Raw genomic sequence first — 19,407 nt, 5'->3', positions numbered from 1 at the left:
TCCCCGGTGCTGTTGCGTTCGTACTGTTTTTTTGTAGCCAAAACGCACCTAAATAAGTGAATAACTGACAAGCGGATCTCAGATTAACGCTTTACCGGGAGTACCTAAATGCAGCGTTTGTCACGGCTGAGCTCATCCGCTCGGCACTGAGCATGCGCAGTAGCCGGGGCTCTGGGAGTGTCTCGAGCGGCTCGTTGGAAGTGAGTCCAGCCCGCAGTCTCTGAACCGGGAGCGTCTGCGAACAATGAACCGGTGAGCACCGGAGGACCGACGGCGATGATTTGGTGAAACGGAGATGAAGGGACGCGCGAGGAGTGTCGAGGTGACGGTCCGGCGGCTCGGTATCTCCGGTGTGACCTCTAACGGAACCGGGAACTAGTCGTTTGTAACACTTTGTTGTCTGCGGAGATCAACGCTCGCGCAGGCGGCGCGGCGGTGCATCGGCCGACTTGAAACGGGCAACGCGTATTGTCAACTTCCACAGTATCGGCAATAAAACAGGCGACGCGTCTCACGGCTGAATATCGTTTTATTGTATTCATTCACATGAACGAGCAGAGCTGAGTAGTTACAGCAAAGTCGTTCTTTATTTTTTTTAAAAAGGAACATTTTGTTGTACTTCATGACACTAAATGTCCCTTAACATTTAAGACTCATTGACTTTTTGTAAAATAAATAATAATTGAGGCAGAAGCTGCTTGGTGTCATGAGCTGGCCATCTGCTGCGGAAACCTATTTAAACCTGCAAGCAGATTAACCAGAGAGGTCCAGGACGTGTCTGTGCCTCGGCTTCCTGCTGGAGGAGGGATGCTGAGGCCCGTCGTGGGCTCAGTGGAGCTGAGAGATGACGAGCAGGAGGAGGAAGGCGAAGAAGAGCTGAGGGATGGAGGAGTGCCCTTCTTCGTGAACAGAGGAGGCCTCCCGGTGGACGAGGAGACGTGGGAGAGGATGTGGCGCCATGTGGCTCGAATACACCCCGACGGAGACGCCGCGGGGAAGGAGATCCGGGGTGCTGCTGACCTCCCCAAGGTAAGGTGTCCGAAGGGTCGGATGTGTCCGACGTGTAGAGTCGCCGCTGGTTGTGCACGACGGGAGCAGCGCAGGTGCACGTCACACTGTGCAGGTGAAGCTCACACAATGTACACCTGGGAACATGCTGAGCGTACGGTGTCACTGCAGTGAGCCATTTGAAATAATCAGCTGTGAATGATCACATACACGACCGTTCAAAAGTTTGGGGTCATCCAGACAATTTCGTGTCTTCCATGAAAACTCACTTTTATTTATCAAATGAATTGAAAATTGAATAGAAAATATAGTCAAGACATTGACAAGGTTAGAAATAATGATTAATATTTGAAGTATTAATTTTGTTCTTCAAGCTCAAAGGAAGGCCAGTTGTATAGCTTATATCACCAGCATAACTGTTTTCAGCTGTGCTAATATAATTGCACGGGTTTTCTAATCAGATATTAGTCTTCTAAGGCGATAACACAATGTACCATTTGAACACTGGAGTGATAGTTGATGGAAATGGGCCTCTATACACCTATGGAGATATTTCATTAGAAACCAGACACTTCCACCTAAAATAGTCATTTACCACATTAACAATGTATCGTGTGTATTTTTGATTAATGTTATCTTTATTGAAAAAACAGTGCTTTTCTTTGAAAAATAAAGACATTTCTAAGTGACCCCAAACTTTTGAACGGTAGTGTATTTTGTCATCGTAAAACACAATATTGTTTCTATTCTACTCCACATGGAGCATTTGCACACCGCAGATGTTTTTAGACACCCGAGAGCAAAACCTTAAACCCATTCATCACCAGATCGATGAGAACGCTCTCATTCGTTGGCTGAACGTGGAAACAGCCCCGTGGTCACATGACGCCACGCTCTCCGGCCGCAATGAATGTTGGGATTGTTGTCCCGCGTTGAGGACGTTGTTTGGATGCTCTGTCCCGCAGATTCCAACGCCGAGTGTGCCTACATACCAACCCACCACCACCACCCCGCAGCGCCTGGAAGCAATACAGAAGTACATCAGGGAATTGCAGTATCCTTTGACTGAGTCGGTATAGCGAGCCGGTTAGCGCCACGGTAATTATTCAATGCATCTAGATGTGTTTGACAATAGTTAGATATATATATCAATCGTTTATACTCGAATGGATGTACAGCGTCCAAACTAAATGTCTTTCATCCTACTGACCCACTGTTTCGGCACACTGATACACATACCAGCCGAACATGAGAAAGTAGGTCTCAGTTGGATACTTTGTTCTATATTACATTACATTACATCACATGTCATTTAGCAGACGCTTTTATCCAAAGCGACTTACAATAAGTGAATCAACCTCGAGTACAAACTCAGAACAACAAGAATACAGAAAGTAACATTTCCTCAACATAGTCGAACTACAAAAGTACCATAATAAGAGCTATTTAAGGGCCACTGAAGTGCTAATCTGTGTTTTAATCCAGATATAGTCGGAAGAGATGTGTTTTTAGTTTCCGGTGAAGATGTAGAGACTTCCTGCTGCCCTGATGTCAGTGGGGAGCTCCTTCCACCAATCAGGAGCCAGGACAGCAACCAGTCTGGATTTCGACGCTTGACTTGCGTTCTGACACTAAATTCATCCATAATTAACCAACAGCCGATGAAGATCACCAAACACTCAGTGGTTCTCTTTTCTCCCCAGAGTCTTCCCCCACAGTGCGTCGCTGTGTCACGGTGTGACCTTAACTGTCCTACAGGTACAATCACACGGGGACACAGTTTTTCGAAATCAAGAAGAGTCGGCCTCTTACCGCGTAAGCATATCTTTGTCTTCTACCCACCGCTGGTCACCGGCGACAGGAGGTCATCGTCACGGGAGATTTAGCCTGTGCTGCCAATGGGCTGCATGTGGATCAGCTGCATCGCCTCAAGGCTTTGTGGGTAGAAACAGACATCAAGCAGCAGCAGCAGGACATCCTTTTCACGACCTCGCTTTATTAGATTGAACCGCGGATTTTATTTCCCCGGCTCACAGACGTGTTTTAGTGTGTGTTCAGCAGCGGTGTGTGCATGTCACAGGGTTCCTACGGTCATGGAAAACCTGGAAAAGTCATGGCATTTTAAATGGTCATTTCCAGGCCTGGAAAAGTCATGGAAAAAACTTAAATCATCAATGTTTTGGAAAAGTCATGGAAATTTGTTATAATCACATGTTCAATTATGCCGAGTTTGAAATAATTAATATATTTTTTAAAGAAAGACGCCCAAAATATAAGCCGGCGATAGCTCTCAATACGCTAAATTTTCTACAGTTTTCATGTTTATACCGAGATTTCAGTTTGGTCATGGAAATTTGGTTTAAAGTCATGGAAAAGTCCTGGAAATCCACTGGTCAAAATGTGAAGAACCCTGATGTCAGTGCCCTCAGTGGTGTATTACATCACAGCAACCATTGTTCCACACAGGTTGATGGACATCGCTAAGGAGATGACGCGGGAGGCTCTGCCAATCAAATGCCTGGAGGCGGTGATCCTGGGGATGTATCCTTGCCACTGCGTGTCCTGTACGCTGTGATATCTTCCGCTTGTACTGTGTCCAGTCGTGGTTTGTTGACGGGGCGTGATTTCTTATTTTTTGGGCGGTGTGTGTTCGTCGCCTCTCCAAAACGTCCACCGTTTCCTTGACCCGCCCGCGTACAGTTCCCTCACCAACAACATGCCCGGTGTGGAGCGCTTCCCCCTCAGCTTTCAGTCTCACTTCTCAGGGAACCGCTTCCACCACATCGTGCTGGGCGTCCACAGCGGCGGCCGCTTCGGCGCGCTGGGCATCAGCCGCCGGGACGACCTCATGTTCAAGGCCCTGGAGTTCCGCACGCTGACGGACTTGGTGCGGGAGTTCGAAGGCGCCTACAGGGGCTACTGGCACACCCTACGCAAGGTCCGGATCGGCCAGTACGTGTCCCACGACGCTCACAGCGTGGAGCAGATCGAGTGGAAGCATTCGGTCCTCGACGTGGACAAGCTGACCAAGGAGGAGCTGCGGAGAGAGCTGGAGAGACACGCTCGAGACATGAGGCTGAAGGTAGGGGGGGGGGGGGGGAGTGATATAGAGACACCGATGAAGAGCTGGCCTCCTCGACTGCTCTTCATCCAGCGGGACTCAGTCGACCCGGCTATTCGAGGAGCTCTTTTACAGCGAGAGTTGACGGAGATGTGTGTGATAGATAGATAGATAGATATATACTTTATTAATCCCCAAGGGGAAATTTGTCGTAGCAGTAGCAGCACCAATAAACCAAACACACAAGAATTAAAATAAAATAAAAAAATATATAAAATATAAAAGCAAAATATAAAATAAAATATATATATGTATACAGGACTGTCTCAGAAAATTAGAATATTGTGATAAAGTTCTTTATTTTCTAAAAAACATATTACAGCTTAAGAAAAAGACCAAGTAAAAAGATTTATAACAGCTGAGTGTTTGTCAAGGCTCAGGAAACCCTTGCAGGTGTTTAGGAGTTAATTAGACAATTCAAGTGATTTGTTTAATACCCTACTAGTATACTTTTTCATGATATTCTAATATTTAGAGATAGGATATTTGAGTTTGAATAAAAGGCTTATAATTTCAGTTGATTTGTAATGAATCCAGAGAATGCATGACATTTTTGTTTTTTTAATTGCATTGCAGAAAATAAAGAACTTCATCACAATATTCTAATTTTCTGAGACAGTCCTGTATATACAACATGTATGCATACACAATACACAATACTAATGACAAATTAAACTAAATATAAAAACACCAAATATGTGTGTGTGTGTGTGTGTGTGTGTGTGTTTGCAGATCGGAAAGCCGGCGCCGCCTTCTCCCACCAAAGATCGGAGAAACAGCATGGGTTCTCCCCTCAGAGGACCAGGCAGCCCCATCCGGAGGATCAGCCGCATTGAGAGACGGTATAACGGGTATAACTTGGCTCTTCACTTGAAACAAAGGCACGAGTGCCTTCTGATGTGAGTAGAACTCAACGTCTCATATATTTGTATTTGTGTGTGTTTTGTTGCAGACCCTCTGGAGAGAAGAAAGCGTCGGAGCCGGAATCCGCTGCAGACATGAACGGATACCAGATTCGAGTGTGAAGAACTTTAGCTCGCTCGTAGAGCCACACGGTACCGCACACGTGTTCCACGGGCCCGGTTCTCCGCACACATTGTCCTGTTCACGTTGAATAGGTCACCAGCAACTTTCCCTCTCAAAACAAACGCCTCACTCAGCTTCCACACGTCCACGTTGTTCGAGGCTCCGCCTGACGCCGGGCTCATTGGGGCTGGCAACGATCCCAAATGATGACAAATCGGACAAGAGTGCAGCACTTTGTAAACATTGAAAAGAACTTAACTGAACCTACAATGTGACTCTCTGCCACTCAGTGTACGTGTGTTATTGGACCTATCCTCGGCTTCTGTGGTGTTACGTTTCACACAAGCTCTCCTGCAGTCTGTCTCGTCGTACTGTAACGTGTGCAAATTCATGTCCTGTACTTTTTAATCCACTTCGGCTCTGCGGGCAGCATTTGCTTGTGTAGTGACGAGTTTGCAAACCACTACCCTCGTGCCTTGTATGAAAACTCAGAGAGGAAAACAACCTTTTATATCCACCCCGTTATTCTCATAATGTCCAACTAAACACGAAGCAGTGCAACCTCTGATGATAGTTTTTTAAAATCTAATATCCAAATGCTAGCACATTTAGCATGCCATTGACATTCTGAAGACTGATGGGATTGAACACACGATATACAAAAGTATATTCAAGAGCGTCGGGTCATCTGTAATGTGGTAATATGAGAGAAGTTATTCTGTATGAATATATAAACCGTTCACGTGAGATTACGAAGGCGACTCACAGCAACGCAGCTGACGGACCTCCTCTGCATTTCATGTGGATGTGAAGTCACGAGAAGTCAATGTATAACTGATTTATATATATATACACATATATACATTGTTTCTGACTTTTATTTGGAGCAATTCTATCTGATATTTCACTTGCCTTCCGTGGTGTGACTTCCGTTTCGGCTACGGTGTAAAGAACTTTGTTTACAGCACTTTTATCTGCATTTTGTAATTTTTTTAAATGTAAATTGTCATTTTATACTTCCTACAGTGTTGGCGATCACCAGTCGACCAAAATTGACCACACACACTTGGAAATGTGGCCCCAGCCAACGTTTGTATGTGTAGAGTGGGTGTTGTCCATTTTCATTTCAGTGCAACAATCATTTTGCCCAAAAAGACTGTTTATTTATAAGATCATAATAAAAGGGCCACAAGGATCGTGGCAACACATTTTTGGTTTCTGATCACATTTTTTGAATACGAGAGCCGTGGTCTGAAAGCGATTAATCGCTGAGTTTGCTGTAATTAGGTGTCAGACAGGAAATGGTGTCCGTTCTTCTGCTGACCTCCGAGTGTCCTCAGCTTGTGGCACCAAGACAAATGATGAGGAGAGCAGACTCGGGAGATCTCTTAACACTTCCTGTTCGGTTTATACACACAAAGGAAACTTGATACCAACAACTCCCTAAAAGGGAAGCATCCGCCTGAGTGTGCAGCAGAACACCGCTGGAACACTCGAGTCAGAACAAGTGTGTCCGACTTCTAGATCTCAGAATCACTTCCAAACTGAAAACAAAAAGGAGGTCTTTCGTCGTCGCTTGCTGTTATTGTTCCACCCCTCGTCCCGTTGATGTGCTTCTGCAGTCGGCTCAAGTAATCGCTGCAGTCTGCTGGCAGCATGTTCAGGGATGAAAGTCCACCTCACAGCAATCAGCTAAGAAGCATCAATGGCAGCTACGGTCAATGAAACCCAGTTGGCAAGGAACCACTTTCACGTGGGGGTCAATAATGAGCTCCTTAATCCTCCTGTTACCTTTGGGGTCAATTTGACCCCATTCAATGTTTAACGTCTCTAAAAAAAATGATTGACAATTTTTTTTTTGCTTCATATTTTATGACTTCCTAATTTATTGGGGACAACTGGAAAAACCTAAAATTCACTTGATATGTTTTCAATGTCCTGTACACAACATATACATTTGTAAATTTGAGCCCAGGCTGTCTTTCACTGTGTAAAACATAAACGAACTAGAATGGGCACTCGGTAGAGCGCATACCTTCGCATATCACAAGATTGGGCATTGGATTATGAACATTTTGGCATTAGTTGCATGCCAATTGGATAAAAATGTACCGCGCTATGGTAAAGACGATTTTGACCTTTCCATGACCTTGACCCGATTGATCCCAAAATCTAATCAAATGGCCCCCGGATAATAACCAATCATCCCACCAAATTTCATGCGATTCGGTTTACAACTTTTTTTGTGACGCGAATAACACGCATACAAATAAATACATGCAAAGGTAAATATCAACCTTTTTATTTATTTAAAGGGCTATTTAGGTCGTCAACAAACAAACAAAGTGACACTTACACTTGGGAAACAGTATAAATTCTAATAATTTTCTGGAGGTTTTAATTGCTGGGGTCAAATTGACCCCGAGGGTAAAATATGTTAGTCACTGTGAAGGTGACAGGAGGGTACACGCTGCAGTCGGCTTGGCGAATGAGGAGATAGAAGTCATGATGAAGATCAACAAACCCCTTCCGGAGGATTCCAGATGTCAAACGCTGTGCCCACCAGTTTGTGAGACGTAGAAGCAGAAGGCGCGACGACCCATTTGGGAAAAGAAAAACCTACTGACCGTCTTTGTTTACCGTTCTGCATACTTGGGTGCATTTGATTTGCCACAGGAGGAAATGAAGATTCACCCAATCTGATGTCTCGATACATTACATTGTTTATCTTTCAATGGATTGTTGTATTACGGTAAACAGCAAATAGGTTTGCATTGACAAGAATGAGCGAGGGGCGAGTGAGAGACATCCTACTGATGGTAATCACCTCTGCAGACATGTTATAGCCCACATGCACTAAGCTGCGCCCCATCACGCACGAACAACTTTCTAAATGAATTATTCAGTCAGGCATCAGCCAGACGTCTTCTCCCCCAACAACCGAGTACCTAAGTGTGTTGGGATGGGAGGGGCGGAGCCCACATCCAGGTCACTATCTCAGCACCGGGCCAGTCGGGATACTGGAGGCTGTGGTGGAGGCATTCGACTGCGCCGCATTGGAATTCTGGGAAAGAGCAACGTACACATGGCTGGAGGCAGACTCACTTCTGCAGTGTGTTGAGAAGAGAAAGTCACTAAGGAGCCACAAGATGATGGAACATATTTATTCTAAATTCTTACCGCCTGAAAAAATAGAACCGACTCAACCGGAAATCGAACTCGCTTTTTGAAAATTGGGTTTAAAATAAATTAAAAAGCGAAAGAGCAGCTGAACAGGTCAGTGCATCGTCACGCCCGGAATTATTAAAGCAATCACTGCCTGCTTTTTTAAATTTGTAACACTATTATTAATAAAATGAGTCAAAGCACTGCATCGTTTATCTGGGCATCCTTTATCTTTTCAGTCTCTTTTTAAACAAAAATATTACTTCCATTCAGTTGGAAAAATATGTTTCTTTGATGCAAGGAGTGAACTATAAAAGTTATGTAATTCATACTGACAAAAACAAACAAAACTAGCAGAAGATTCCAACATGCTCATCTTCTGACATCACTTTGAGTTCACCCAGTCTTTCCCATCATGCAGCATTCAGGTCCAGCTGGAACTTGGCCAAAAGACTGAGATGGTCAGAGGGGAAAATGTGATTGGGCAGGCCCCTCATTGACCATAAGACATCCTCCGATAGGAGGGAGAGAGAACCAATCAGCTTCAGACCCACACTCTTAAAGTCGCCTGCCGAGAAAAAAAGAAAAAACATCAAGAACCAACACGTTACTACCGTAGAAAATTCATTCACAGCCGCAACACTTGCTTTTGTGTCATGTCCTCATACCGTTTGGACCGCAGGTGGAGATGCGTCTCGGGCTGTAGAAGATGTAGTCGACAGTAGCTCCCCCTTCAGAGTGCAAGGTCGTGATTTCTGGATTGCCAAAGCCTGGAAGGATGTGTTTGTAGACCGACTCCAGGTCCAACTGATGACTGATGGTGTGTCTGAACCTGTGGCACAGAACAATTCCACCTCACTCAGCCTTCACTCCCCAGTGTTGTAATATACTCTTGTTTTGCACATCACACGAGGTAAACTCACTGTAGCGGCCATTTGTCGTACGAAATCAAACAAAACTATAAGTCAAACCGCCACTGATGCACCGTGGGTTTCGGTGTCGACGCATGCAAAAAAAGGTAATGTCCATTTCCGCCTGTTATTATTCTGATAATTTATATCTTAAACCAAAAAATAAAGAACGAACAAAATGTTGACACTTCCTCTCTGTGCTGTGGTAAAAAAACATTGGCCACCCTGGTGCATGCTGGTCCTGTGCCTATCCACCTCTACATATAACCACAGGTGCCCAGTGTTACCCAATCAGTGAACCTAAAACTAAATATATTAAACTAAACTACAACTATCATAAGAAACAACTAACATATCAAAATATAACCTAAACTAGAACGGGCACTCGATAGAGCGCATACCTTCGCATATCACAAGATCGGGCATTAAATTATTAACATTTTGGCATTAGTTGCATGACAATTGGATAGAAATTGACTGTGCTATGGTGAAAAGAAGATTTTGACCTTTTCATGACCTTGACCTTTGACCCGATCGATCCCAAAATCTAATCAAATGGTCCCCGGATAATAACCAATCATCCCACCAAATTTCATGCGATTCGGTTTAATACTTTTTGAGTTATGCGAGTAACACGCATACAAATAAATAAATAAATGGCGATCAAAACATAACCTTCCGCATTTTCAATGCGAAGGTAATAAATAAATAAATACACGGCGATCAAAACATTACCTTCCGCATTTTCAATGCGAAGGTAATAAGCAATAAACAATCAATAATACTTTACAATAAAACCTAAATACAAATGTCAAATTAAATAGCTCCAACACTCACCGTTGATCATACGATTGATCATACGATTGATTTGCCCTCGAAGCGTCTGTGCATTAAAAGAAAGAAGACCCAGATATTCAAACCATGACGGTGAAGAGTGACGTTGTGCTTTTTGCATTGCGAGTCCGCCGTACCTGGGGTGTCGAGCGTCACACCTGGGATCCGCTCCAAGTCCACAGGACGGACACGTGCAGCTGGACAGAAGCGCAGCCGCTGCATGAAGTCGTGGCCGTACTGATGCGTTCCTACACAAGAAGAACCAATGTAGCACAGGAAGTGAGGCGAGCGGTGATTAAAAAGCAAAAGACTGAAACTTTTTCCAGGGATCAAGATTACAAAAATAAAATGCCACAACAAACAATGACCTGGTTTCTGGCTCTTCGACACGTCCTTAACTGTCGCGTGCTGGCAGCCGTCAGTGATTCCTAGTGAGCTGGGCCACAGGGGGGCGTACAGCCTGTGACTGTGGCTATTTTGTGACAGGTCCTCTTGACCTGATATCTGTTGGACACGGTGAATACATCGATGGTTAAAGAGGGAAGTCCTCCATGGATGTACCCCTCCCCCCCAAAAAAACACAGATAGAACTATTCAAAACAAGCGTGGGAGAAGCAAAGAGATATTTTTCTGGGAATTATACTTGGCAATTCTTTGCGGTGTTCAAGTCTCACCATCCATGCTGGCAGACCCTGGAAGTAGAGCTGACCGGTGGTGATCAGCTGGTAAAGAGGCATTCGGGGGACAGAGTTAAAGTCCCCACACAATAGAAGATTACAGTCTTCACCTTTGGCCTTACAGGACTTGACGAGGCTGTCAATTTCTGCCATCAACATGGCGAGCTGAGCCAGCTTCACATCGCCCCTCCTGGGGTTGAAGAGCAGGTGGGTGTTGGCCACGCACAGGGGGAGGCCCTTTGCCTTGACCACCGACCCCTGGGTGACCACTGGCTGAAGCAACAGCACGATGGCCACATTGTGCCGGTCCAGCAGCTCCACTTCCGGCTTAAAGAACTCCAGCGTGGCGACCGATAACTCGGAGAAGCAACTTGTGCGATAGCACGTCGCGCAGCCGTCCGTCTTGGCCCCCGAACGCCGCTTGAACACGCCGGCGTAGCCTTGAGTGACGACAGGAAGAGACACCATGAAGAGACACCATGAAGAGACACCATGAAGAGACACCATGAAGAGACACCACGCGTCACGGCTGTCACAACGTCACGCGACGCGATCGGCACGCTGCATTCACACACACGACGTACCCATGAGAGACAGCGCCGGATACAGCTGTTCATGGTAGTGGTTCTCCTGAACTTCTTGGAGACACAGAATCTAAATACCAGAGAAAATACTAAACTCACGAGTGGACATCTAAGGATTACAATTAAAATGGATCCAATATGCATTTATAAATGACACTCGGCTCACATCTGGTTCCCACTTCCGGAGCTCCTCGAGGAGCAGGCTGCAGCGGCAGCTCCAGTCCAGCGCCTCCAGGGGGCAGTGTGTGTACAGCTCCAGGTTGGCCTCCAGCAAGTCCTGAGCCAGGACGTTGTAGGACATCACGGTGAAGTCCATCGAGGCCGTGGTGAACGGAAAGGGCTCGGCCGAAGTGGCTCTCTCAGATATCTCCTCCCATACTCTCCACATGACTGCGTGGAAAGCAAAAACACACACAAGTCCGTGCAAATAAACAGCCGGATGTCAAACTGCTGGTGATATTGGACACATCTCACGACTGTTACGTTAATTGACAAAGACGACACGTGTCACCGCTCCAGCAAAGGGAGATATCGGAGTTTCACCTTCGAATGGAGCCGCCGGCTCCATCGGAGGGTAATAGCTCACGGCAGGAAATTGCCACAGCGGGCAGCGCACCTCTTCTGCCAGGCCGGGTCCTGCAGGAAAGTGCCAGCTAGCTTGTGTCTCCTGCTGCCCGCTGAGTTGCAGGCAGCTTGGAGTGTCAGAGGGAAGGCAGGAAAATGACTGCTTAAAATGGCTTTCCCCACCAGGAATTTCATTGGCAGTCGGCGACACGTATTCATCCCAGCGCTCGGTTACTTCAGATGCAGTTTTAGCTGGAGTCATCGACTCGGTGTCCCCGAGAGCTTCTTCTGGGACAATGTTCCCAGTTGGAGAAATAATCCCTTCCTCCGTATTTTGCGTCACAAGGAGCACCTCCTGGTGAACAGTTATTTCCCTGACCTTATGCTTGGGAGAGTCTCCTCTGTCCTGCTGCAGTCCATTTATTGTCTCCGCTTCTCCCTCCGTCGAGCTGCAGTCCAGCTCACTCGCCGTTGAGGCCGCCCCATTCTGTGTTTCTTCGTGCAGGACAGCCACACACCGTTGTTCTTCCTTTTCTGGGCTCGGTTCCTTCATCCTGTCTTCCGTCTCTCCCTTCGTCCCACTGCCCGGGGTGAGCCCCCGGCGCAGCGGGGTTGTCTCTGCAGGAGGGAGAGCCTTCTCCGAGGCCTCTAGAAGACAAGAGGAGCGTCAGAAACACGGGTGCATTCATACGAAGCTCAGACACACGGAGCCCTTTAGCTTTGCGTCTCTGATTTTGTAAAAGATGAAAAACCATCTTACTGAACCACAACTACACAGCAAAACACATCCCTGCAAACTCATGGGGGGGGGGGGGGGGGGGCTGGTGACTTTTTTTGACCACATCCACGTTGTATGAACTACGGTCATTTGATTGTTCTGACCATCTACATAAAATTAAACATTTAAAGAACAATAGGTCCTCCATCCTGACACTAAGTCAGTGATCGGGCCCTTTAATAATAGCAATAAATATAAATTGTCATTATATATAATATGGTCATTCATGAACCAACTTCCTTTTTTTGGTGGATGACCCATTTTGATTTCAAAACGGTGAATTTCACCGAAAGGTGACAAGTTCGCAGGTATGAAAACAGTCACACGTGGGCACGCTGTGACGTCACGAGGGACGCGAGCTAAGAGAAGTAAAGTAAGCTAACGCTAGTTTCTACGAGCTTAGCTCGGATTTAGCTCAACGGCAATACGATATTGTGCCTTATACTTTCCCGTAAGAACTAGTAGCTCACACCGGAGAACCGCGAGCAAAGTGTCACAGCGCGTTTCAGGTCCAAGAACCGACACATGTCGAGTTGCTGCTCGGCCAGCAGCGGACTGAATGTACCGAGAGCTGCCGGACCGAACCAGGACCGGACCAGAACTGGACCAGGACTAAACCTGGACTGAACCGCACACAGGGACACGCTGACTTACCCCAGTGCCGCCACCGCGTCACGTACCGTGCGAGTGGGTAGAGCACGTAGCACAACAGGCTGCCGATCATGCTTACGGACTGGCGTTTGCGCATGCGCGTTCTAAAGTGGGTCATGGCGAGAAAGGTGAGGGGTCAAGTCGACAGTCACCGGTGTGGCTGCTCACGGATGTTTTTTTCAATGAATGTGTCTTAATCTAGATTAATCTTAATCCTTGCATTTTTGCACTCCTGCCCTGTTTTGTTTTTGTTTTTTTGTATTGTAGTACTTATTGTGATTGTGTAGTACTTATTGTGTTTGTATGTGTTATGTTCACTGTATGCACCAATACATCAGAACAAATTCCAGGTAGGCCTTGGTGTAAACCTACTTGGCAATAAATACTATTCTGAAATAGAAAACAAAACAAAAAACAGCATTCTATAAAAAAAAAGAAAGATAATATAATAATGTACACCATGCTATAAAATGTCACTTTTCTTTCAACCACCAAATCATTTCACAAATGTAACCTACTTACAGTTGCTGCGTAGTGTTAATAAAGTAAACACAACATTGTACCCACACAGAGGCATAAATTGTTGATGCCGCTACACATGAAACGTTACCTGAGGGGTAGAATTACCTGCCGGACAGCACAAGCCTCCTTCATTTCTCGGTGCCGCTCGCCCCAAACAGAACACACAGCAATACGTGAACAGATAACCAGGAGACTGTATTCCCTTTGCATCTGGGAAATGGTTTCAAACAGGACATCTGACAGCATGTCTTTGGAGGGCCTCTGCCTAAAAGAGGAGGATTGTCCATCCCCAACTCAACCGCAGGCCTCGGACGATGAGTTTGACACAGACTCGGAGTCGGATGGTAAGTACATTAAACTAACTATTGGATTCATTGTTGGAGTCGTTGGGTAAAGACAGTAGAAGCCACTTTGAAGTTCTTACTGTAAAGCCGTAAATGTGTAATATTAATTCATGATCATGTGGTTAAAAACATCAAAAATATTGCAAATAAATGTCTTGTTTTGACAATTATTTTGATAATTATTATATTATATTATATATATATAATAATTATCAATATATATATATAATAATTATCACAATATATATATATATATATATATATATATATATATATATATGTATAGCCACTTACTCATATGAGCTTACTAATTTCCAGAAAAAGAGGAGAGCAACAAGGAGACGTCTATACCTGACGTTTACCTCCAGGCCTGCAAGCTGGTGGGCGTAGTGCCAGTCTCCTACTTCATACGAAACTATGATTCTACAACCGTGAATCTCAACCACCATGGGCTGGGGCCTTTGGGGTGTAAGGCGCTTGCTATCGCTTTAGTGGTAAGTTTAAAATGCACGCTATCGAGCGCAGACTCTTTTTGTTGTTGTAATATAACATTTATGATACGCTCTTTGTATTTAGGCTGATATGCATATCAACACTCTGGAACTGGCAGACAATCACATTCAAGCGGAGGGCGCCAAATACCTTGTGGAGATGCTGAGGGTTAATTTCACCGTGAAACACCTGGTATGTCGGACTGCTAACCTACCACTAGAGGGCGTAAGAGATTTGCAGGTGGCATCTTTAATGGGCATTCACAGTGGAGCATGCAGTGTATACTGGACCAGCATCTGTTTCACTTTCAGGATTTGTCCGATAACTTTCTGAAGTCTGCAGGAGCTGAACATGTAGCTAAAGTGTTGCTGGACAACATTTCATTAAGATCTATTAAACTTTCAGGTAATCTCAGGTAACTTTAACAGCTTTTACTGTATTGACAGAAGAGTGATGTACTGTGACCAGATCAGGCCTGACTCAACGATGGAAAAGAAAACAATTTCCCACTAGATCGGAAAATGTAGTCTGTATGAGATTACTGTATTTTATACATAAGTAAACATATTCTATATATTTATACATTTCATATTTCGTCCAAACAGGAAATAGATTTACTGACGATGATGCAAAATATTTTGCAGATGCCCTGTTGGTAAGTAAATAATCAGTGATCCAAACTCTTACTTTCAATTCCTACATGACAAATTGCATTTTAGTCGTGGTGTGTTGCGTAGTAGTGGTAGGCTAGTCTGTTTCTTTTGTAATGATGATGACGCTAAAATTCTTTACTTGTAGACCAATTCCAGAATGAAGGAGCTAGACCTGAGCCATAATGAGTTCTGTGGAAAAGGAGGGGAACATATGGGACAACTGTTGGGTACAGTTTACTAATCCGAATGTCTTTGTAGATGTGTCATTTCTTTACTCCCTGAATGTTCTGCCAATCAAGAGACATTTCATCTCTACAGCAAATAATGAAGGTCTTGAGGTGCTGGATCTTAGCTGGAACCATCTTAGAATGAAAGGGGCTGTGGCTCTTTGTGCTGGACTCAAGGTATGGTTGAATAAGGGATCCATTGGATCACATACTTGGCAACATCTGATCCCATTCTCCATGTTTAGGTGAATATGATGTTAACACACCTCGACTTATCATGGAACGGTTTTGGTAATGAGGGCGCTCTGGCCATGGGAGAGGCCCTAAAATTCAACAACACTCTGGTGCACCTCGACCTCAACAACAACCGGATCACCAACGAGGGTGTCGGCATGCTGTGCAGGGGTCTTGAGTTCAACGACACACTGCGAGTCCTCCTGGTGGGTGGACAAGGGTGTGTGAAGCTAACACGCATCATCAGTATGCTTTTTAATGGGCTGTCTTTACACCCCCGTAGCTGGCTTACAACTTGCTAACAGTCGAGGGAGCACTGGCGCTGGTTCATGTGGTGAAGAACACACCTCGAGTTGCCTTGGAGGAGATCAACATATGTGTGAGTTGCTGTGGCAACACTGTCTGTCTGTCTGTCCTGTGGATACCATCTTGTCAACACCAGTATTGTGTTTGACCTTTAATCCAGAATGTGCTGGTAAATGAGACGTTTGTGCATCTGTTGGAGGTCACATGTCAGGAGCATCCCAGCCTGGATGTTCAGTACGGAGGAGTCGGAGGCTTCATCGCCAAGAAGCCTCCAAAACGTGTTGATCCAATGAAAGTCATCCAGGTATGTAAACAAGTACTCCTGAAAATCTGAATATGAAAATATAGGATCATATACATATATATATATATATATATATGTGAATATACATATATAATAATATAAATAAAATATATTTATTTATTTATATATATAATAAATCTGAATATAAAAATATAGTATCATATACATATTTATTTATATATATAGATATATATATGTGAATATACATATATAATAAATATTTTAATAAATATATTTATTTATATATATATATAATAAATCGGAATATAAAAATGTAGTATCATATACATATTTATATATATTTATATATATATGTGAATATACATAGAGTGTTTTAATAAATATATTTATTTATTTCTATATATAATAAGTGTTTTACTTAAGTGTTTTTTAATAAATTAGTAAAGCTGTCAAATGACGGCAACTCTTTCTGTTACATCTGTTTTGTAATTTTCAAAATGTCCCTCCCAATGTTTGTGAAGGACTATTTGGATCAATGCAAGCTACGCCTGTGGGATTTCTTTAGGAACATTGACAAAGATGGCACAATGCGAGTCCCTGCTGCTGACTTCAGGAAGGCGGTGCAGGTTTCCAAATACACATTGTTTTGAACTGTGAACCGAGTCATTGACATTTGCAGGGCAGAGTACCATGAAATTGACCTTTTTGAAATGGCGCACGATTAGCTCTCTGCTGGTCCTCTTGTGGTGCTGATCCTGGACCAACACGCAGTGAATCAGTAAAACATACTGTGGGTGACTAGGGAATCGCTGAAAGAATACATTGTGGAACTGATTTATTTTTCTATCCGGTGAAACCACGATAGCAATCAAGTATTCCTTTGGATCGGTACCAGCTTGAGGAGCTGATTCAGAGACTCGATCGTGACAGGACAGGAATGGTGGACTACAGGTGAGCATGTCTCCCACATCAGGATCATACCTAGTTTCACAGGTTTTAAGCCTCCTAAGTTATTGTTGCTGTGAATGCGTACCCTTTCATTGTTTAATTGATGGTGCATGGGAGCAAATATGTTTTAAATAAGAGCTATTTGTCCAGATCTTCACCGTCTATGACGCTTGTAAAAGATTGATGCTATCCGATGTTTCTGTGAAGGGGGCTGGCAGACACAAGGAAACAGATGATGAGGGATCACCGCCGGCAGCTGAAGAAGGTTGAGTCCCGTCAAAAGAAAGAGAAGCAGAAGAGCGACCGCATCCTCAAGACCTTCCAGAACGCCGTGGAGGCTGTGACGCCACGCAGCTCAATGGTCATATCTCCGGGAGGAGCCAAAGAGGATTCCGACGGCCCTCAGCACTTCTCTGCCACCCCTCTAAGTTCTTGGCACCACATCGTCATGTCCAACAGCAGTCGCTATTCCGTCACCAACCTGAGCAGCGAGCACGTCCACCTGCCCTCGTTCGGAGGCGCGACGCCGTGCCGGCCCACCAGTTCCCCGGCCGTGCGCTCCTACTCACAGCCCAACCTGCTGGATGACTCTCCTTGCTCTTCCCCCGGCAAGTCCGTCTCCGCCCAGGGTTTACGCTCGGATCCAGAGATGGGCTACAGCGAGCTGAGCCCCGCCGCGTACCACCTGACCAGGTCCAGGCCTGCTCTTGATGCCAAGCAGCCAGTGGCGAAAGCCAAATCCAAGAAAGTTAAGAAAAAGAAAACCACCAAAAGAAAGGATTGAAGACTCAAAGAGTTCAAGTCCAGTGATTGTAAAACTCTGTGTGTAAAGGTTTAAAAGTGTTGTTTTTGCCTGTTGTCTACTTTGCAACACAATTATTAAATAAATATAGACTTTAATTTATCATCTTGTTTCTAATTTTTGAAAAAATGACAAATGTGCACAGCATTGAGCGTTCAGAGCATCTGGGGGAACATCTGGGAGCTCGGTCAGACTTTAATATTTTTATATTTAATTTAATTTGTCATTAGTATTGTATTGTGTATGCATATATGTTGTATTTATACATATATATTTTATTTTATCTTTTACTTTGTATACTTCTATATCTTTCATCCCTGTTTTTTAGATTTTATATTTTATTCTCGTGTGTTTAGTTTATTGGTGCTGCTACTGCTACGACAAATTTCCCCTTAGGGATTAATAAAGTATTTATCTATCTATCTATCAATCTATCTATCTATCTATCATTTCAGGCCACATGTTGGTGCCAAGCATCATTCAAATGGGAGGGACCTTCTTCCTATTGTCACTAATGAGGTACTGTAGCACGAGTGTGTCTAATCAAGAGGAAATGTCTCCTCAGGTCACATAGAAACACGACATTCCGCCTAAGTGATACCTCGTTGTCAAATATACAGATTCTGAAACACTTCATTGTGTTGCGTAGTGCACCAGATGTTGCCAGTGAGTAAATATACAAAAACTTATTTGAAGAAAAACCCACAATCTTAAATAGTAATCCCAGGATAGTGTGTTCAGTAAACACACCTGCACTGATCTCAAGGATGCAAATGATTATGTGGATGGATGTGGCATGTTTTATCATTTTCTTATGTGGCTGTAAACCCCAAACATCAGAGCAGCAACCAGACATCTCACCGATAAACTCTCTCGATGACTCTGGCTCGTGAGTTTAAAAGACGACTGTTATTCCTTACAGAATGGCATTCTGTGTTCTCAGTAAAATAATTGAGTTTGCTTGCAGCTGGTGGAAGACGGGGGCTCACAGGACCACGTCTGGAGGAGCACTGGAGTGTGTTTGCCCTGTCGAACACATGCAGCAGGTTACCAGAGGTCGGAGGCCGGAGGCGGAGATCCACATCAATGAAGTGAATATGAAACAGCATCTTGTGTTTTTCACATTTTGGTGAAAAAGTCACATTTCGAGTCGATGATTTTAGTCAGAGAATAATCTGAGTATACTTCTTGTCCAAAGGATTTATATATATGTTTGGACATTTATATAATATGATATATTCCTTTATTTGTCCCACAGTGGGGACATTTAAAAAATCACAGCAGCGGTGCACATC

General features: G+C 44.3%; 3 protein-coding genes across 5 annotated transcripts; 2 read left to right on the top strand and 1 right to left on the bottom strand.

Moving 5' to 3' along the window:
* Nucleotides 1–147: 147 nt before the first annotated feature.
* vash1 (vasohibin 1) lies at nt 148–6,365 on the top strand. 2 transcript variants are annotated; one of them, XM_056426894.1, is made up of 7 exons: nt 148–1,029; nt 1,974–2,062; nt 2,767–2,823; nt 3,475–3,549; nt 3,709–4,090; nt 4,862–4,980; nt 5,082–6,365. In XM_056426894.1, the coding sequence occupies exons 1-7, from the start codon at nt 808–810 to the stop codon at nt 5,152–5,154; spliced, it is 1,017 nt and encodes a 338-aa protein (XP_056282869.1). In that variant the 5' UTR covers nt 148–807; the 3' UTR covers nt 5,155–6,365. The 2 variants fall into 2 exon arrangements, with proteins under 2 accessions (XP_056282869.1, XP_056282870.1); XM_056426895.1 differs by having other exon boundaries at nt 163–1,029; nt 4,862–4,971.
* Nucleotides 6,366–7,429: 1,064 nt separating this feature from the next.
* On the bottom strand, nt 7,430–13,416 carry angel1 (angel homolog 1 (Drosophila)). Its single transcript, XM_056426891.1, has 10 exons — nt 13,323–13,416; nt 11,870–12,538; nt 11,493–11,716; nt 11,327–11,396; nt 10,740–11,182; nt 10,434–10,569; nt 10,203–10,313; nt 10,069–10,114; nt 8,989–9,152; nt 7,430–8,888 (listed from the first exon to the last, which is right to left on the bottom strand). The coding sequence occupies exons 1-10, from the start codon at nt 13,414–13,416 to the stop codon at nt 8,734–8,736; spliced, it is 2,112 nt and encodes a 703-aa protein (XP_056282866.1). The 3' UTR covers nt 7,430–8,733.
* LOC130201780 (leucine-rich repeat-containing protein 74A) lies at nt 13,370–18,215 on the top strand. Of its 2 annotated transcripts, none has more exons than XM_056426893.1 (14): nt 13,370–13,447; nt 14,073–14,185; nt 14,504–14,679; nt 14,762–14,869; nt 14,989–15,082; nt 15,283–15,332; nt 15,476–15,557; nt 15,649–15,734; nt 15,803–15,997; nt 16,075–16,170; nt 16,297–16,401; nt 16,884–16,988; nt 17,228–17,313; nt 17,518–18,215. In XM_056426893.1, the coding sequence occupies exons 2-14, from the start codon at nt 14,086–14,088 to the stop codon at nt 18,092–18,094; spliced, it is 1,860 nt and encodes a 619-aa protein (XP_056282868.1). In that variant the 5' UTR covers nt 13,370–13,447; nt 14,073–14,085; the 3' UTR covers nt 18,095–18,215. The 2 variants fall into 2 exon arrangements, with proteins under 2 accessions (XP_056282868.1, XP_056282867.1); XM_056426892.1 differs by having other exon boundaries at nt 16,258–16,401.
* The last annotated feature ends 1,192 nt before the right edge of the window (nt 18,216–19,407 follow it).

This window comes from Pseudoliparis swirei, chromosome 11 (genome assembly GCF_029220125.1).
Source record: "Pseudoliparis swirei isolate HS2019 ecotype Mariana Trench chromosome 11, NWPU_hadal_v1, whole genome shotgun sequence".
NCBI lineage: Eukaryota > Metazoa > Chordata > Actinopteri > Perciformes > Liparidae > Pseudoliparis > Pseudoliparis swirei.
This window is presented reverse-complemented; position numbering and strand designations above follow the sequence as displayed.